The 19,227-nt window shown below is 42.7% G+C and overlaps 1 protein-coding gene across 4 annotated transcripts in view; it reads left to right on the top strand.

The window, feature by feature from the left end:
* Nucleotides 1-18,707: 18,707 nt before the first annotated feature.
* ZFPM1 (zinc finger protein, FOG family member 1) overlaps nt 18,708-19,227 on the top strand; it is a 280,395-nt gene continuing 279,875 nt past the window's right edge. For all 4 annotated transcript variants that reach the window (XM_033943694.1, XM_033943696.1, XM_033943693.1 and 1 more), the window contains exon 1: nt 18,708-18,941. In XM_033943694.1, coding sequence (XP_033799585.1) covers nt 18,902-18,941 — 40 coding nt within the window. In that variant the 5' untranslated portion in view covers nt 18,708-18,901. The remainder of the gene's footprint in view (nt 18,942-19,227) is intronic.

The following is a 19,227-nucleotide window of genomic DNA, read 5'->3' as shown; positions in this document are numbered from 1 at the left end:
ATTGTCCTGTAGTCCCCTCTGCCCTCCAACCCAGCCAGCAGATTAACCCTTCCCCTTAACTGCATCCATGACATCCTGTTTGTCTGTTTTGGATGTTTAGACTGTAAGCTCTTTGGAGCAGGGACTGTTTTCTTTGTGATTCTATACAGCGCTGTGTATATCTGGTAGCATTATAGAAATAATTAATAATAATTAATAGTAGTAGTAGTGTGAAGAGTTTCAGTCTTTGAGAAGCAGAACTGAAAGTGTGATGTCATAATGCCTCATTCCACCAATAAGAGCCACCCTCCTCAGTGATGTCACAATGGCTTGATTGTCCAACCCAGCCAGCAGATTAACCCTTCCCCTTAACTGTATCCATGACATCCTGTTTGTCTGTCTTGCCTGTTTAGAGTGTAAGCTCTTTTGAGCAGGAACTGTCTTCTTTGTAACTTTATGCAGAGCTGCATGCGTCTGGTAGTGCTATAGAAATAATTCATAGTGGTAGTAATGTGAAGAGTTTCTGTCTTTGGGAAGCAGAGCTGAGCTTGTGATGTCATAATGCCTCATTCCACCAATAAGAGCCAACCTCCTCAGTGATGTCACAATGGCTTGATTGTCCAACCCAGCCAGCAGATTAACCCTTCCCCTTAACTGTATCCATAACATCCTATTTGTCTTGTCTGTTTAGACTGTAAGCTCTTTCGAGCAGGGATTGTCTTCTTTCTGTCTGTACAGCGCTGGGTACGTCTGGTAGCGCCATAGAAATCATTCATAGTAGTAGTAGTGTGAAGACTTTCAGCCTTTGGGAAGCAGAGCAGAGTTTGTGATGTCATAATGCCTCATTCCACCAATAAGAGCCAACCTCCTCAGTGATGTCACAATGGCTCGATTGTCCTGTAGTCCCCTCTGCCCTCCAACCCAGCCAGCAGATTAACCCTTCCCCTTAACTGCATCCATGACATCCTGTTTGTCTGTTTTGGATGTTTAGACTGTAAGCTCTTTGGAGCAGGGACTGTTTTCTTTGTGATTCTATACAGCGCTGTGTATATCTGGTAGCATTATAGAAATAATTAATAATAATTAATAGTAGTAGTAGTGTGAAGAGTTTCAGTCTTTGAGAAGCAGAACTGAAAGTGTGATGTCATAATGCCTCATTCCACCAATAAGAGCCACCCTCCTCAGTGATGTCACAATGGCTTGATTGTCCAACCCAGCCAGCAGATTAACCCTTCCCCTTAACTGTATCCATGACATCCTGTTTGTCTGTCTTGCCTGTTTAGAGTGTAAGCTCTTTTGAGCAGGAACTGTCTTCTTTGTAACTTTATGCAGAGCTGCATGCGTCTGGTAGTGCTATAGAAATAATTCATAGTGGTAGTAATGTGAAGAGTTTCTGTCTTTGGGAAGCAGAGCTGAGCTTGTGATGTCATAATGCCTCATTCCACCAATAAGAGCCAACCTCCTCAGTGATGTCACAATGGCTTGATTGTCCAACCCAGCCAGCAGATTAACCCTTCCCCTTAACTGTATCCATAACATCCTATTTGTCTTGTCTGTTTAGACTGTAAGCTCTTTCGAGCAGGGATTGTCTTCTTTCTGTCTGTACAGCGCTGGGTACGTCTGGTAGCGCCATAGAAATCATTCATAGTAGTAGTAGTGTGAAGACTTTCAGCCTTTGGGAAGCAGAGCAGAGTTTGTGATGTCATAATGCCTCATTCCACCAATAAGAGCCAACCTCCTCAGTGATGTCACAATGGCTCGATTGTCCTGTAGTCCCCTCTGCCCTCCAACCCAGCCAGCAGATTAACCCTTCCCCTTAACTGCATCCATGACATCCTGTTTGTCTGTTTTGGATGTTTAGACTGTAAGCTCTTTGGAGCAGGGACTGTTTTCTTTGTGATTCTATACAGCGCTGTGTATATCTGGTAGCATTATAGAAATAATTAATAATAATTAATAGTAGTAGTAGTGTGAAGAGTTTCAGTCTTTGAGAAGCAGAACTGAAAGTGTGATGTCATAATGCCTCATTCCACCAATAAGAGCCACCCTCCTCAGTGATGTCACAATGGCTTGATTGTCCAACCCAGCCAGCAGATTAACCCTTCCCCTTAACTGTATCCATGACATCCTGTTTGTCTGTCTTGCCTGTTTAGAGTGTAAGCTCTTTTGAGCAGGAACTGTCTTCTTTGTAACTTTATGCAGAGCTGCATGCGTCTGGTAGTGCTATAGAAATAATTCATAGTGGTAGTAATGTGAAGAGTTTCTGTCTTTGGGAAGCAGAGCTGAGCTTGTGATGTCATAATGCCTCATTCCACCAATAAGAGCCAACCTCCTCAGTGATGTCACAATGGCTTGATTGTCCAACCCAGCCAGCAGATTAACCCTTCCCCTTAACTGTATCCATAACATCCTATTTGTCTTGTCTGTTTAGACCACAGGTGTCAAAGTCGGTCCTCGAGGGCCAGAATCCAGTCGGGTTTTCAGGATTTCCCCAATGAATCTGCATGAGATCTATTTGCATGCACTGCTTTCAATGCATATTCATTGGGGAAATCCAGAAAACCCGACTGGATTCCGGCCCTCGAGGAGGGACTTTGACACCCCTGGTTTAGACTGTAAGCTCTTTCGAGCAGGGATTGTCTTCTTTCTGTCTGTACAGCGCTGGGTACGTCTGGTAGCGCCATAGAAATCATTCATAGTAGTAGTAGTGTGAAGACTTTCAGCCTTTGGGAAGCAGAGCAGAGTTTGTGATGTCATAATGCCTCATTCCACCAATAAGAGCCAACCTCCTCAGTGATGTCACAATGGCTCGATTGTCCTGTAGTCCCCTCTGCCCTCCAACCCAGCCAGCAGATTAACCCTTCCCCTTAACTGCATCCATGACATCCTGTTTGTCTGTTTTGGATGTTTAGACTGTAAGCTCTTTGGAGCAGGGACTGTTTTCTTTGTGATTCTATACAGTGCTGTGTATATCTGGTAGCATTATAGAAATAATTAATAATAATTAATAGTAGTAGTAGTGTGAAGAGTTTCAGTCTTTGAGAAGCAGAACTGAAAGTGTGATGTCATAATGCCTCATTCCACCAATAAGAGCCACCCTCCTCAGTGATGTCACAATGGCTTGATTGTCCAACCCAGCCAGCAGATTAACCCTTCCCCTTAACTGTATCCATGACATCCTGTTTGTCTGTCTTGCCTGTTTAGAGTGTAAGCTCTTTTGAGCAGGAACTGTCTTCTTTGTAACTTTATGCAGAGCTGCATGCGTCTGGTAGTGCTATAGAAATAATTCATAGTGGTAGTAATGTGAAGAGTTTCTGTCTTTGGGAAGCAGAGCTGAGCTTGTGATGTCATAATGCCTCATTCCACCAATAAGAGCCAACCTCCTCAGTGATGTCACAATGGCTTGATTGTCCAACCCAGCCAGCAGATTAACCCTTCCCCTTAACTGTATCCATAACATCCTATTTGTCTTGTCTGTTTAGACTGTAAGCTCTTTCGAGCAGGGATTGTCTTCTTTCTGTCTGTACAGCGCTGGGTACGTCTGGTAGCGCCATAGAAATCATTCATAGTAGTAGTAGTGTGAAGACTTTCAGCCTTTGGGAAGCAGAGCAGAGTTTGTGATGTCATAATGCCTCATTCCACCAATAAGAGCCAACCTCCTCAGTGATGTCACAATGGCTCGATTGTCCTGTAGTCCCCTCTGCCCTCCAACCCAGCCAGCAGATTAACCCTTCCCCTTAACTGCATCCATGACATCCTGTTTGTCTGTTTTGGATGTTTAGACTGTAAGCTCTTTGGAGCAGGGACTGTTTTCTTTGTGATTCTATACAGCGCTGTGTATATCTGGTAGCATTATAGAAATAATTAATAATAATTAATAGTAGTAGTAGTGTGAAGAGTTTCAGTCTTTGAGAAGCAGAACTGAAAGTGTGATGTCATAATGCCTCATTCCACCAATAAGAGCCACCCTCCTCAGTGATGTCACAATGGCTTGATTGTCCAACCCAGCCAGCAGATTAACCCTTCCCCTTAACTGTATCCATGACATCCTGTTTGTCTGTCTTGCCTGTTTAGAGTGTAAGCTCTTTTGAGCAGGAACTGTCTTCTTTGTAACTTTATGCAGAGCTGCATGCGTCTGGTAGTGCTATAGAAATAATTCATAGTGGTAGTAATGTGAAGAGTTTCTGTCTTTGGGAAGCAGAGCTGAGCTTGTGATGTCATAATGCCTCATTCCACCAATAAGAGCCAACCTCCTCAGTGATGTCACAATGGCTTGATTGTCCAACCCAGCCAGCAGATTAACCCTTCCCCTTAACTGTATCCATAACATCCTATTTGTCTTGTCTGTTTAGACTGTAAGCTCTTTCGAGCAGGGATTGTCTTCTTTCTGTCTGTACAAGCGCTGGGTACGTCTGGTAGCGCCATAGAAATCATTCATAGTAGTAGTAGTGTGAAGACTTTCAGCCTTTGGGAAGCAGAGCAGAGTTTGTGATGTCATAATGCCTCATTCCACCAATAAGAGCCAACCTCCTCAGTGATGTCACAATGGCTCGATTGTCCTGTAGTCCCCTCTGCCCTCCAACCCAGCCAGCAGATTAACCCTTCCCCTTAACTGCATCCATGACATCCTGTTTGTCTGTTTTGGATGTTTAGACTGTAAGCTCTTTGGAGCAGGGACTGTTTTCTTTGTGATTCTATACAGCGCTGTGTATATCTGGTAGCATTATAGAAATAATTAATAATAATTAATAGTAGTAGTAGTGTGAAGAGTTTCAGTCTTTGAGAAGCAGAACTGAAAGTGTGATGTCATAATGCCTCATTCCACCAATAAGAGCCACCCTCCTCAGTGATGTCACAATGGCTTGATTGTCCAACCCAGCCAGCAGATTAACCCTTTCCCCTTAACTGTATCCATGAACATCCTGTTTGTGCTGTCTTGCCTGTTTAGAGTGTAAGCTCTTTGGAGCAGGAACTGTCTTCTTTGTAACTTTATAGCAGAGCTGCATGCGTCTGGTAGTGCTATAGAAATAATTCATAGTGGTAGTAATGTGAAGAGTTTCTGTCTTTGGGAAGCAGAGCTGAGCTTGTGATGTCATAATGCCTCATTCCATCAATAAGAGCCAACCTCCTCAGTGATGTCACAGTGGCTTGATTGTCCAACCCAGCCAGCAGATTAACCCTTTCCCTTAACTGTATCCATAACATCCTGTTTGTGTGTCTTGTCTGCTTAGATTGTAAGCTCTTTGGAGCAGGGACTGTCTTCTTTGTGACTCTGTACAGTGCTGCGTGCGTCTGGTAGCGCTATAGAAATAATTCATAGTGGTAAGTTACATAAACCCTAATATTCAACGTGTTTATGCAGTTGGAAACAAGTCTGATTGGCAACATTTCTTCATCTAACTTTGACTGTTTTATTCACAAAATTGCCAGAGTTATTCATATAATAAAGGGGAATGGTTTGAAATGGAGAAGAGGTGATCTACAAAATCAGCAGCTGCTAAAGGGACATGTTAAAATCTCCTAATCCTATAACATGGGTGATGGTGCGTGTAAATGTATAGAACAGCAGTACTGACCCACAGGGCTGGCTCAACCTAGGGGCCAGGTGAGGCCCTGGCCTAGGGCGCCTGCGATAATGGGTGCTAAAATCCTAGTCCGGTCTACCTTCAAACTTCTAGGGCCGGATCTCAAAACTCACTGGTAAAATCCGGCAAGGTGATGTAGTGGCAGTCGTGGGAGTGATTTAACTTTTATATATGATTCTCAGCATAATAGCATGCAAATTATATGCACATTATTTGTGCGGAGAAGCACCAGTAAGGGGGGGGGGGAACTATGCCTAGAACTTATAAGAGTAATCGCAAGGCACATCTCCTCCCTCCTGTCAAGGCTGCTCTCCCCGAGTCCTGCCAGCTCAGCTGACTGAGCAGCAGAGGGAAATGTTCCCCTTCCTCTGCCACTACCCTGCCCCTCCCTGTACAAGATTGGCAGGAGGGATGCCCACTCCCTTCTCCCACTGGGGTTTCCCGTCTCCCCAACACCCCCTGCACCTTTCAATTGAAGAACGGTAGGAGGGATGCCCACCCCCTAACAACCCCCCCCCCTCAGTCCCCCTTGTACCTTTAAGATGAAGGCCGGCAGAAAGAATGCCTACTCCCTCCGGCCAATAGGCCCACCTCTTCAAAATAGTGGGTCTTCCCCTTCCTGGTACATCCCGGAATGCACCAAGGAGGGACCTAAGGTTCCTCCTATAGGAGAGGCCTTAGGTAACTGGGCCAATCTGTGCCTTCTTGGTGCATTCCAGGATGCATCAAGAAGGGGAAGACCTGCCATTTTGAAAGCATCCCTCTTGTTGGCCTTCATATTACAAGTATTGGGGGGGGTGAGGCAAGGGATCCCAGCAGTGGGAGTGGACATCTCCCCTGCTGTCCTTCAATTTAAAGTTGTGAGGGTGTCGGGAGGTTTTTGGAGAGGGTGGGAGATGTCAGCATTGTCAGAGGCATTGAATGGCCCTGGGGGAATTGGCAGGAGTAGTGGGGGTCTTTTATTTATTTATTTATTTATGGGAGGGGGAAGCGGTCTGAGCTGTCAAGCCTTACTTTCCTGTCAATGGCTGAGCTAATCAGCGCTCAGGCACTGACCAGAAAGTAAGGCTACAACACCTCAGACCCTAATTCATGAAAAGAGTGGTGTATGCTTGAAACGGCTTCCTGATGGGGGTGTTGGGAGATAAAAAGTGTATCTGAGTTCATGAAAGCTTGATTTTCTGGGGGAAAGGAAGGAATAGTAGAGGGCATGGATAAACAAACTAGAGCGGCTATATGGGGCCGAAATCCAAATCACAGGCTATATGGTCTTTATCGGCCTTCACTTTTCTATGTTTCCTTACTTTGATAATGGCATTTGCAAATTGTCTTCATTATGTAAATAGAGGCCAAACAAAGAATGATGCTAGTTTTGGGAAGGGTGATGTTGAATTTAATTATAAAAAAAAAAACAACAAAAAGGCAGTGACAGTGCCCAATATTAGATTCTCAAAGAATATTCACAGGACCAAATGAAAATGATAAGTTAATTAATAAATTGGTAAATAAATAAATAAATTTGAGACACCTCAGTACGTAACGAGTGACTTTTTTGGCCCCGGGCATAGGTGACCAGCACCAGGTTTTAAACCTAAATAAGCTCTGCCCCGTCCATCATTTGATCTCAATTACCACCAATAATTAATATGCACAAGCGGTCAGTGAAAAATTCTAAGAAAAAATAATAAAGGGACGGAAAAAAAATGGCTCACAAAGCCCCGCCCTATAAAGGGCATTAATCCAGAAGTGCAATGTGCCTTCAAAAAAATTCAAAGTGCAAAATAAAAAAAATATATATATATAAATATATGTAAAAAATTATTTATCATTAAAAAATTCATCCAGAGAAAAAGTCAAGTGTAAGTGCCAATGTTAAAAAGTCCAAATCACAATTAATAGTTCATTGGGTAACTTTTTCTAGATCCCAATAGACGGTTATCCCGATTCAAATCACAATTCATTCGGAAGAATTCAGTGTAATTCAGTATAGTTCAATATCCCAACAAAAATAATCACAATTCAGGTCAGATCACAGTTCATTCAGTCAACGTAATAGACTTATCTGAGTCCCAGCGAGTAGTTGTCTCGGCTCGACAGAGCTCCGTTTCGTAAATGTCTTCAGGAGCTGAAACATCCAGTTAAATACCAGTCAGAAACATGTCTGAGGAAGAACATCTTCAAAATTAGCAAAGACTCCAACCCTCCTTCCTTCACGGACAACTTTCCACGCCGGTTAATTATTAACATTTTGGCAACTGAAAGTGAGGGTGAAAGCTGAAGGTTTCCCTACAGCACCTAATTTCTTTCATCTGTGCCCAGAAACCTGTCTGAACGGTTTCTTTCAATGAAGCTAAATCAGGTAAAGACTGAGGGAGTCAGATGAAGAAGAGGAGGCGGGAGGGGAGCTGCCAGCAGGACACTTTCTTCGGTTGACTTATACAGTGCTGTATATCTGGTTATGCTCCCGAAATGAGAAATAATAGCAGTGGGACCACATTCTCTGGCTACCGGTGATCTTGGCATGCTTGAGTTTGATAAACAAATGTCTCTATTTTAAATAGAGAATGTATAAATCTGGGTTACGCTCAATTAGCTTCACAGCTGATCCTGGTAATTACATGACGACATCACAAACTGAGAATGAAATTAGCAAGACCCAACTGTACGAACAACCTACAAGGTGTCTAAGAATAGACTGCACCTGGCTGATTACAGGCCCAAAAACGGTGCTAGGGGAGATCCAGGTTAGACTCCAGAAGTGGTGCTAAGGGAGACCCAATATTGAAATATGGAAAGAAAGAAGACTCACACCGAGCAGGGGTGTAGTCAGACAGACAATTTGGGGGAGCCTGAGTCCAAAATGGGTGGACATCTCTCTCTTTCCCTCCCTTCCCTCCCAAAGCCAGTGCAGCAGATTCTCTCTCTCTCTCTCTCTCCCTCCCTTCCCAACTCCCCTAACCCATACAGCAAATTAAGTCTCTCCCATCCTTCCCACCCCAGCCTGTGTACCATTTCTTCACATCGCCAGTAGCGGTTCCTAAGTGCTGCCAGTGGCTGACTCAGAAGCCTTCCCTTTGACACAAAATGCAAATGCTGCCAGCGACCTGAAGAAACGGGCTAGGGGGTGGGAGAGACTTAATCTGCTGCACGGACTGGGAGGATGGGGGAGTGTGTGAGCTACAGCCTCAGCGCCCTGAGTTTGTAGGTGCAAATCTCACGCTGCTCCTTGTGACTCTGGGCAAGTTGCCTAATCCCCCATTTGCCCCAGGTATGTTAGGAAGAGTGTGAGTCCACTGGGACAGATAGATAGGGAAAAAATGCTTGAGCACCTGAATGTAGTGGTATATAAATGTACATAAAATAAATAATAATGGGGCGGGAGAGAGAATCTGCTATAGGATGGCCGGGTCTGAAATCAAACTGGGCCCGCCAGGCCCTGGCCTCCCCCCCCCTCCCCCCCCCGCCGTGGCTATGCCCCTAAGAACCTCTTGAGAAATACTAACAGCGCATCTTGGTCTCCATTGCCGCTCCTCCAGCCTAGTTGCAACAATTCCAGGGTCTTGGAGACTTGGCATTCAGGCACTCTTCACAGCTCTGAGGGGAGCAGGAATGGTAGGGCCTTGGAGAGGCTCTGTGGCATCTTAACTGGTCCTTTTGTTGTTAATGTCCCCACTAGAGAAAGAAGATGGACGGTGGTTATGGAGACCCTGGCAAGATAGTTGAGAGAAGACAAGAGGGAAAAAGAAACCATAGATTGGCATCATCACAGTTAGAAAAGTAGAATAGCCTGTCAACAAGGATAGAAAAGTGTTTTATTTTCTATATATTGATCAGTTTTTTGAATGTGCATATGCTAGAGGAATGCTGAGGAAGGTTAGGCATCTTTTTCATCACTGTCATTTTTCTATCTTAGTTCAATCAATTCTATTATCTCGTCTTGATTACTGTAACACCATCTACCTCGGCATTACAAAAATTTGTCTTCATAGATTACAATGAATTCAGAATACTGCTGCGAAGCTGATCTTTGGAAAACGTAAATTTGACCATGTGACCCCTTTGCTTCAGAGTCTTCATTGGCTCCCGGTTTATTTTAGAATTCAATTTAAATGCGCTCGTATTTCTTTTAAAATTCTACATGGTATCTTTAATCCTCTTATTCCTTTATTTTGGAACGTTTACCGATTCTCCTTTGCGAGAGGTATCCAACCATTTAAACTCTCCCTTCCTTCTAAAAAAGGGATTAAAGGAGTCAAGATCTTCAGTCAATCTTTGGTCTTTAAACTCTCTCAACTCTGGAATTATCTCCCCTTTTTTTTAAGGAGTTCCAGTTTGTTTCAATTTTTCCGTATTTGTCAAACATTTTGAAAATTAATTCTTTTGAAATTTTGCTATTATCTTCTATTCATTATTTGTAAATCATTCCCTGTTTATTTAATTGCTGTAAACCGAGTTGAGCCTTCTTAGAATGATGACTCGGTATACAAAGTTAAGCTTTAATTTAGTTTAGCTAGAGCTGGTTTAGGACATGGTAGAGACCCATGGCCTTAAATCTTTAGAAAGTATTTTATTATGTGTGTAAAGTTGGTACCCACTTAGAATTGTTGGACATGCGGGCTATAAATATTTTAAATAAATAAAAGGCGGTGGTAAACCTCCAGCTTTGGGATGGGCCACCCTTTGGCATCTCTGGAGCCACCCTGGGGTCCAAAATTTAAGGAGTGTGCAGAAGAGGGGAAGATAGCTAGGTAGGAAAGGAGGAGATACTAGATCACAGCTGGGTGGGGGATAAAATGGAGAGAGAGAAGGGGAAATACTAAACCACAAGGAGAAGGAGGAGATACTAAATCAAAGCGGGGTGGGGGAAAGGAGAGAAGGGAGAGAAACAACTTTCTGTCCCCGCCTAGGTGGGACACTGCAGAAAAGCTTCCAGGACTGGTCTGCCTTGATGCCGATGAATGAGAAGGTTGGAGTTGGGGGGGAGGGGGTAAGGAGGAAGGGAATAAAGAGAGTTACTGGATCGTGGGTTGAGAGATGCTGAATCTCAGGGCAGAAGAGTATGGAAGATGCCGGACAGGGAGTAAAGCACTTTTCTCCTGAAGTATGTGCCTGCTCAAACTGGGGTGGTAAGCTGGGAGTTTTTTGCTGGTTAATAATACCTACCGACCCCATGTTACCCAGGGTGAAAGGTTGACCACCCCTGGCCTCTCTACTAGAGACTGCAGACTCTCTTTCCCAGGTTCAATTCACTTTTGAAAACATATTATTTTCAGAAGGCATTTAATATTTCTTTGAAATAATTTTCACTCTGGTAAGGATCCCGTGAGCAACTTCTAAGCCCTGGGTTTCACGGGAGATCTGAGAAATTACAGACCAGTAAGCCTAATTCAGTGCCTGGCAAAATGGTGGAAACAATTATAAAAATAAAATTGTGGAACACATAGACAAACATGATGAGTCAGCATGGGTTCAGCCGAGGGAGATCTTCCCTCACCAAATGCTTGACTTCTTTGAAGGTGTGAATAAACATGTGGATAAAGGTGAGCCGGTTGATGCAGTGTATCTAGATTTTCAGAGAGCTTTTGATAAAGTTCCTCACGAGAGGCTCCTGAGAAAATTAAAGTCATGGGATAGGTGGCAAAGTTCAGTTGTGGATTAGGAATTGGTTATCGGATAGAAAACAGAGGGTAGGGTTAAATGTCATTTTTCTCAATGGAGGAGAGTAAACAGTGGAGTGCCACAGGGGTCTGTACTGGGATTGGTGCTATTTAACTTATTTATAAATGATCTGGAAATTGGAACGACGAGTGAGGTGATTAAATTTGCAGATGACACTAAACTGTTCAAAGTTATTAACACACATTTGGATTGTGAAAAATTGCAGGCAGACCTTAAGAAATTGGAAGACTGGGCATCCAAGTGGCAGATGAAATTTAGGGCTCCTTTTATGAAGGTGCGCTAGTGGTTTTAGCGCACACACCAGATTAGCACGCGCAAGCCAAAAATCTACCGCCTGCTCAAAAAGAGGCAGTTGTGACTAGCGTGCGCTATTCCGTGCATTATGGCCCTTACACACCTTCGTAAAAGGAGCCCTTAATGTGGACAAACGCAAAGTGATGCACATTGGGAAGAATAACGTGAAGCACAGTTAGCGGATGTTAGGGTCCACCTTAGGGATTAGCCCCCAAGAAAAGGATCTGGGTGTCATTGTAGACAGTACGATGAAACTTTCTGCCCAATGTGCGTCAGCAGCCAAAAAAGCAAACAAGAGTGTTCATTGTTTATTAAAATATTTATATTCCGCTACATCCACAGTTCTGAGCAGATTACAAATAATATAAATAACCTCAATGTAAGGCACATTAAGAAAAACTTCCCTCTGTCCTTGATGGGCTCACAATCTAAGCTAAAGTGGCTGGAGAAATAATGAGAATGAACAGGATTATAAATATGTACCTATATGAGGAAATAAAATAAGAGAAAAATAAAGAATAAATAAGTCCCAAAAGAAATAAAGCAGATTAAAATAGAAGATGCTAGGAATTATTTTAAAAGGGATATTTAACAAGACTAAGAATGTCATAATGCCCCTGTATCACTCAATGGTGCGACCTCACCTTGAATATTGTGTTCAATTCTGGTCTCATTATCTTAAGAAAGATATAATGGCACTAGAAAAGGTTCAAAGAAGAGCGACCAAGATGATAAAGGAGATGGAACTCCTCTCGTATGAGGAAAGATGAAAGAGATTAGGGCTCTTCATCTTGGAAAAGAGACGGCTGAGGGAGATAGGATTGAAGTCTACAAAATCCTGAGTGGAGTAGAACGGGTACAAATGGATTGATTTTTTGCTCCGTCAAAAATTATAAAGACTAGGGGACATTCGATGAAGTTACAGGGAAATTCTTTTAAAACTAATAGGAGGAAATATTTTTTCAAGCAGAGAATAGTTAAGCTCGGAAACGCATTGCCAGAGGATGTGGCAAGAGCGGATAGTGTAGCTGGTTTTAAGAAAGGTTTGGACAAGTTCCTGGAGGAAAAGTTCATAGTCTCCTATTGAGAAAGACATGGGGGAAGCCACTCCTTGCCCTGGATCGGTGGCATGGAATGTTGCTACTCTTTGGGATTCCGGAATCTTGTTATTCTTTGAGGTTTTGGATAGTATGTTGCTACTCTTTGGGATTTTAGAATTTTGTACTCTCTGGGATTCTGGAATCTTACTATTCTTTGAGATTTTGGATGGAATGTTGCTACTCTTTGGGATTCTAGAATTTTGTTACTCTCTGGGATTCCGGAATCTTGCTATTCTTTGAGATTCTGGATGGAATGTTGCTACTCTCTGGGATTCTAGAATCTTGTTAATCTCTGGGATTCCGGAATCTTGCTATTCTTTGAGATTCTGGATGGAATGTTGCTACTCTTTAGGATTCTAGAATCTTGTTACTCTCTGGGATTCCGGAATCTTGCTATTCTTTGAGATTCTGGATGGAATGTTGCTACTCTTTGGGATTCTAGAATCTTGTTACTCTCTGGGATTCCAGAATCTTGCTATTCTTTGAGATTCTGTATGGAATGTTGCTACTCTTTGGGATTCTAGAATCTTGTTACTCTCTGGGATTCCGGAATCTTGCTATTCTTTGAGATTCTGGATGGAATGTTGCTACTCATTGGGATTCTAGAATCTTGTTACTCTCTGGGATTCCATAATCTTGCTATTCTTTGAGATTCTGGATGGAATGTTGCTACTCTTTGGGATTCTAGAATCTTTGTTACTCTCTGGGATTCCGGAATCTTGCTATTCTTTGAGATTCTGGATGGAATGTTGCTACTCTTTGGGATTCTAGAATCTTGTTACTCTCTGGGATTCCATAATCTTGCTATTCTTTGAGATTCTGGATGGAATGTTGCTACTCTTTGGGATTCTGGAATCTTACTATTCTTTGAGATTCTGGATGGAATGTTGCTACTCTTTGGGATTCTAGAATCTTGTTACTCTCTGGGATTCCGGAATCTTGCTATTCTTTGAGATTCTGGATGGAATGTTGCTACTCTTTGGGATTCTAGAATCTTTGTTATTCTCTGGGATTCCGGAATCTTGCTATTCTTTGAGATTCTGGATGGAATGTTGCTACTCTTTGGGATTCTAGAATCTTTGTTATTCTCTGGGATTCCGGAATCTTGCTATTCTTTGAGATTCTGGATGGAATGTTGCTACTCTTTAGGATTCTAGAATCTTGTTACTCTCTGGGATTCCGGAATCTTGCTATTCTTTGAGATTCTGGATGGAATGTTGCTACTCTTTGGGATTCTAGAATCTTGTTACTCTCTGGGATTCCAGAATCTTGCTATTCTTTGAGATTCTGTATGGAATGTTGCTACTCTTTGGGATTCTGGAATCTTGTTACTCTCTGGGATTCCAGAATCTTGCTATTCTTTGAGATTCTGGATGGAATGTTGCTACTCTTTGGGATTCTGGAATCTTACTATTCTTTGAGATTCTGGATGGAATGTTGCTACTCTTTGGGATTCTAGAATCTTGTTACTCTCTGGGATTCCGGAATCTTGCTATTCTTTGAGATTCTGGATGGAATGTTGCTACTCTTTGGGATTCTAGAATCTTTGTTATTCTCTGGGATTCCGGAATCTTGCTATTCTTTGAGATTCTGGATGGAATGTTGCTACTCTTTGGGATTCTAGAATCTTTGTTATTCTCTGGGATTCCGGAATCTTGCTATTCTTTGAGATTCTGGATGGAATGTTGCTACTCTTTAGGATTCTAGAATCTTGTTACTCTCTGGGATTCCGGAATCTTGCTATTCTTTGAGATTCTGGATGGAATGTTGCTACTCTTTGGGATTCTAGAATCTTGTTACTCTCTGGGATTCCATAATCTTGCTATTCTTTGAGATTCTGGATGGAATGTTGCTACTCTTTGGGATTCTGGAATCTTACTATTCTTTGAGATTCTGGATGGAATGTTGCTACTCTTTGGGATTCTAGAATCTTGTTACTCTCTGGGATTCCGGAATCTTGCTATTCTTTGAGATTCTGGATGGAATGTTGCTACTCTTTGGGATTCTAGAATCTTTGTTATTCTCTGGGATTCCGGAATCTTGCTATTCTTTGAGATTCTGGATGGAATGTTGCTACTCTTTGGGATTCTAGAATCTTTGTTATTCTCTGGGATTCCGGAATCTTGCTATTCTTTGAGATTCTGGATGGAATGTTGCTACTCTTTGGGATTCTAGAATCTTTGTTATTCTCTGGGATTCCGGAATCTTGCTATTCTTTGAGATTCTGGATGGAATGTTGCTACTCTTTAGGATTCTAGAATCTTGTTACTCTCTGGGATTCCGGAATCTTGCTATTCTTTGAGATTCTGGATGGAATGTTGCTACTCTTTGGGATTCTAGAATCTTGTTACTCTCTGGGATTCCATAATCTTGCTATACTTTGAGATTCTGGATGGAATGTTGCTACTCTTTGGGATTCTGGAATCTTACTATTCTTTGAGATTCTGGATGGAATGTTGCTACTCTTTGGGATTCTAGAATCTTGTTACTCTCTGGGATTCCGGAATCTTGCTATTCTTTGAGATTCTGGATGGAATGTTGCTACTCTTTGGGATTCTAGAATCTTTGTTATTCTCTGGGATTCCGGAATCTTGCTATTCTTTGAGATTCTGGATGGAATGTTGCTACTCTTTGGGATTCTAGAATCTTTGTTATTCTCTGGGATTCCGGAATCTTGCTATTCTTTGAGATTCTGGATGGAATGTTGCTACTCTTTGGGATTCTAGAATCTTTGTTATTCTCTGGGATTCCGGAATCTTGCTATTCTTTGAGATTCTGGATGGAATGTTGCTACTCTTTAGGATTCTAGAATCTTGTTACTCTCTGGGATTCCGGAATCTTGCTATTCTTTGAGATTCTGGATGGAATGTTGCTACTCTTTGGGATTCTAGAATCTTGTTACTCTCTGGGATTCCAGAATCTTGCTATTCTTTGAGATTCTGTATGGAATGTTGCTACTCTTTGGGATTCTAGAATCTTGTTATTCTTTGAGATTCTGGATGGAATGTTGCTACTCTTTGGGATTCTAGAATCTTGTTACTCTCTGGGATTCCGGAATCTTGCTATTCTTTGAGATTCTGGATGGAATGTTGCTACTCTTTGGGATTCTAGAATCTTGTTACTCTCTGGGATTCCGGAATCTTGCTATTCTTTGAGATTCTGGATGGAATGTTGCTACTCTTTGGGATTCTAGAATCTTTGTTACTCTCTGGGATTCCGGAATCTTGCTATTCTTTGAGATTCTGGATGGAATGTTGCTATTCTTTGGGATTCTAGAATCTTTGTTATTCTCTGGGATTCCGGAATCTTGCTATTCTTTGAGATTCTGGATGGAATGTTGCTACTCTTTGGGATTCTAGAATCTTTGTTATTCTTTGAGATTCTGGATGGAATGTTGCTACTCTTTGGGAATCTAGAATCTTGTTACTCTCTGGGATTCCGAAATCTTGCTATTCTTTGAGATTCTGGATGGAATGTTGCTATTCTTTGGGATTCTAGAATCTTTGTTATTCTCTGGGATTCCGGAATCTTGCTATTCTTTGAGATTCTGGATGGAATGTTGCTACTCTTTGGGATTCTAGAATCTTTGTTATTCTTTGGGATTCCGGAATCTTGCTATTCTTTGAGATTCTGGATGGAATGTTGCTACTCTTTGGGATTCTAGAATCTTTGTTATTCTCTGGGATTCCGGAATCTTGCTATTCTTTGAGATTCTGGATGGAATGTTGCTACTCTTTGGGATTCTAGAATCTTTGTTATTCTCTGGGATTCCAGAATCTTGCTATTCTTTGAGATTCTGTATGGAATGTTGCTACTCTTTGGGATTCTAGAATCTTGTTACTCTCTGGGATTCCGGAATCTTGCTATTCTTTGGGATTCTCGATGGAATGTTGCTACTCTTTGGGATTCTAGAATCTTGTTACTCTCTGGGATTCCGGAATCTTGCTATTCTTTGAGATTCTGGATGGAATGTTGCTACTCTTTGGGATTCTAGAATCTTTGTTATTCTCTGGGATTCCGGAATCTTGCTATTCTTTGAGATTCTGGATGGAATGTTGCTACTCTTTGGGATTCTAGAATCTTTGTTATTCTCTGGGATTCCAGAATCTTGCTATTCTTTGAGATTCTGTATGGAATGTTGCTACTCTTTGGGATTCTAGAATCTTGTTACTTTCTGGGATTCCGGAATCTTGCTATTCTTTGGGATTCTCGATGGAATGTTGCTACTCTTTGGGATTCTAGAATCTTGTTACTTTCTGGGATTCCGGAATCTTGCTATTCTTTGAGATTTTGTATGGAATGTTGCTACTCTTTGGGATTCTAGAATCTTGTTACTCCCTGGGATTCCGGAATCTTGCTATTCTTTGGGATTATGGATGGAATGTTGCTACTCTTTGGGATTCTAGAATCTTGTTACTCTCTGGGATTCCGGAATCTTGCTATTTTTTGAGATTCTGGATGGAATGTTGCTACTCTCTGGGATTCTAGAATCTTGTTACTCTCTGGGATTCCGGAATCTTGCTATTCTTTGAGATTCTGGATGGAATGTTGCTACTCTTTGGGATTCTAGAATCTTTGTTATTCTTTGAGATTCTGGATGGAATGTTGCTACTCTTTGGGAATCTAGAATCTTGTTACTCTCTGGGATTCCGAAATCTTGCTATTCTTTGAGATTCTGGATGGAATGTTGCTATTCTTTGGGATTCTAGAATCTTTGTTATTCTCTGGGATTCCGGAATCTTGCTATTCTTTGAGATTCTGGATGGAATGTTGCTACTCTTTGGGATTCTAGAATCTTTGTTATTCTTTGGGATTCCGGAATCTTGCTATTCTTTGAGATTCTGGATGGAATGTTGCTACTCTTTGGGATTCTAGAATCTTTGTTATTCTCTGGGATTCCGGAATCTTGCTATTCTTTGAGATTCTGGATGGAATGTTGCTACTCTTTGGGATTCTAGAATCTTTGTTATTCTCTGGGATTCCAGAATCTTGCTATTCTTTGAGATTCTGTATGGAATGTTGCTACTCCTTGGGATTCTAGAATCTTGTTACTCTCTGGGATTCCGGAATCTTGCTATTCTTTGGGATTCTGGATGGAATGTAGCTACTCTTTGGGATTCTAGAATCTTGTTACTCTCTGGGATTCCGGAATCTTGCTATTCTTTGAGATTTTGTATGGAATGTTGCTACTCTTTGGGATTCTAGAATCTTGTTACTCTCTGGGGTTCTGGAATCTTGCTATTCTTTGAGACTCTGTATGGAATGTTGCTACTCTTTGGGATTCTAGAATCTTGTTACTCTCTGGGATTCCGGAATCTTGCTAGTCTTTGAGATTCTGGATGGAATGTTGCTACTCTTTGGGATTCTAGAATCTTGTTACTCTCTGGGATTCCGGAATCTTGCTATTCTTTGAGATTCTGTATGGAATGTTGCTACTCTTTGGGATTCTAGAATCTTGTTACTCTCTGGGATTCCGGAATCTTGCTATTCTTTGGGATTCTGTATGGAATGTTGCTACTCTTTGGGATTCTAGAATCTTTGTTATTCTCTGGGATTCCGGAATCTTGCTATTCTTTGGGATTCTGTATGGAATGTTGCTACTCATTGGGTTTTGGGCAGGCACTAGTGACCTGAATTGGCCACTGTGAGAACGGGCTACCGGGCTTGATGGACCATCGGTCTGACCCAGGAAGGCAATTCTTATAATAATAATATTTTTTTACAAATTGTAATTTGGTAGGAATGAATGTTTCTCCTTATTTTTACTTTTTAAAAAATGGCAGTCCTTTCCTTAGCAGTTGCAGTAATAAGTCATTGTGACCTGTTGCTTTGGTCCCGCCACTGTGGGTTTTGCAAGCAAGCGAGGTTGTGGGTTCAAATCCCGCGCTATTAGGGAAAGAAAGGTCGCTGGAGCCGGGAAAGTGAAAGTAGCGGAGAAGCCCCGCCCCTTCGGCGTCCGTCCCAGTGACGTCCCTGGGCCACGCCCTCTGGGCTCCCGGACCGCCCCTTTGGAATGCTGCCCTCGGAGTTGGAGCGGCTCGGGCCCCGCCCCTTTCGAATGCCTCGCTCTCGGCGTCTGACACCTCCGGGATTCCATTGAGAAAGTAGCCGAGTCGAAGCGCGGCCGCACCGTCCCCCTGAGCGCGCGCGCGGGCGGGCGCGCGCCCCCCCCCCTGGCTCGAGAGCAGCTGTCAGCGTCGCTCCCCGGCGCGTGGGCATGAGATCGGCTCGTCGCCTCCGGCTGCAACTTCCCCGCGCAGAGAGATGTCCAGGAGGAAACAGAGGAACCCCCGGCAAATCAAACGTGAGTTGGGCCGAGCCCCTGTCGCGATAGTGGGGCTGGGCTGCCTTGACTTTTGCATGCAACTGTGGCAAATCCCCATGTTCTGTGCAGCTGAGAGAGAGGAAATATGGCAACTGGATTCTCTTTGCAAAATGTGCAAAGCATCCTCTTTAGTTGCCTTGGGGGCGGGGGGGGGGGCTTTGAAATTGGCCCACCCCACCCCACCCCACCCCTTAGTTCTAAAGTACTGCTAGCAGGGGAAGAATAACGGGAGAGCATGAAATCCTTGCATCTGGAGCCACAACTG

This window comes from Geotrypetes seraphini, chromosome 4 (genome assembly GCF_902459505.1).
Source record: "Geotrypetes seraphini chromosome 4, aGeoSer1.1, whole genome shotgun sequence".
In the NCBI taxonomy this organism is placed as follows: Eukaryota; Metazoa; Chordata; class Amphibia; order Gymnophiona; family Dermophiidae; genus Geotrypetes; species Geotrypetes seraphini.
The sequence above is the reverse complement of the archived record's forward strand: the minus strand, read 5'-3'. Positions and strand labels throughout refer to the sequence as shown.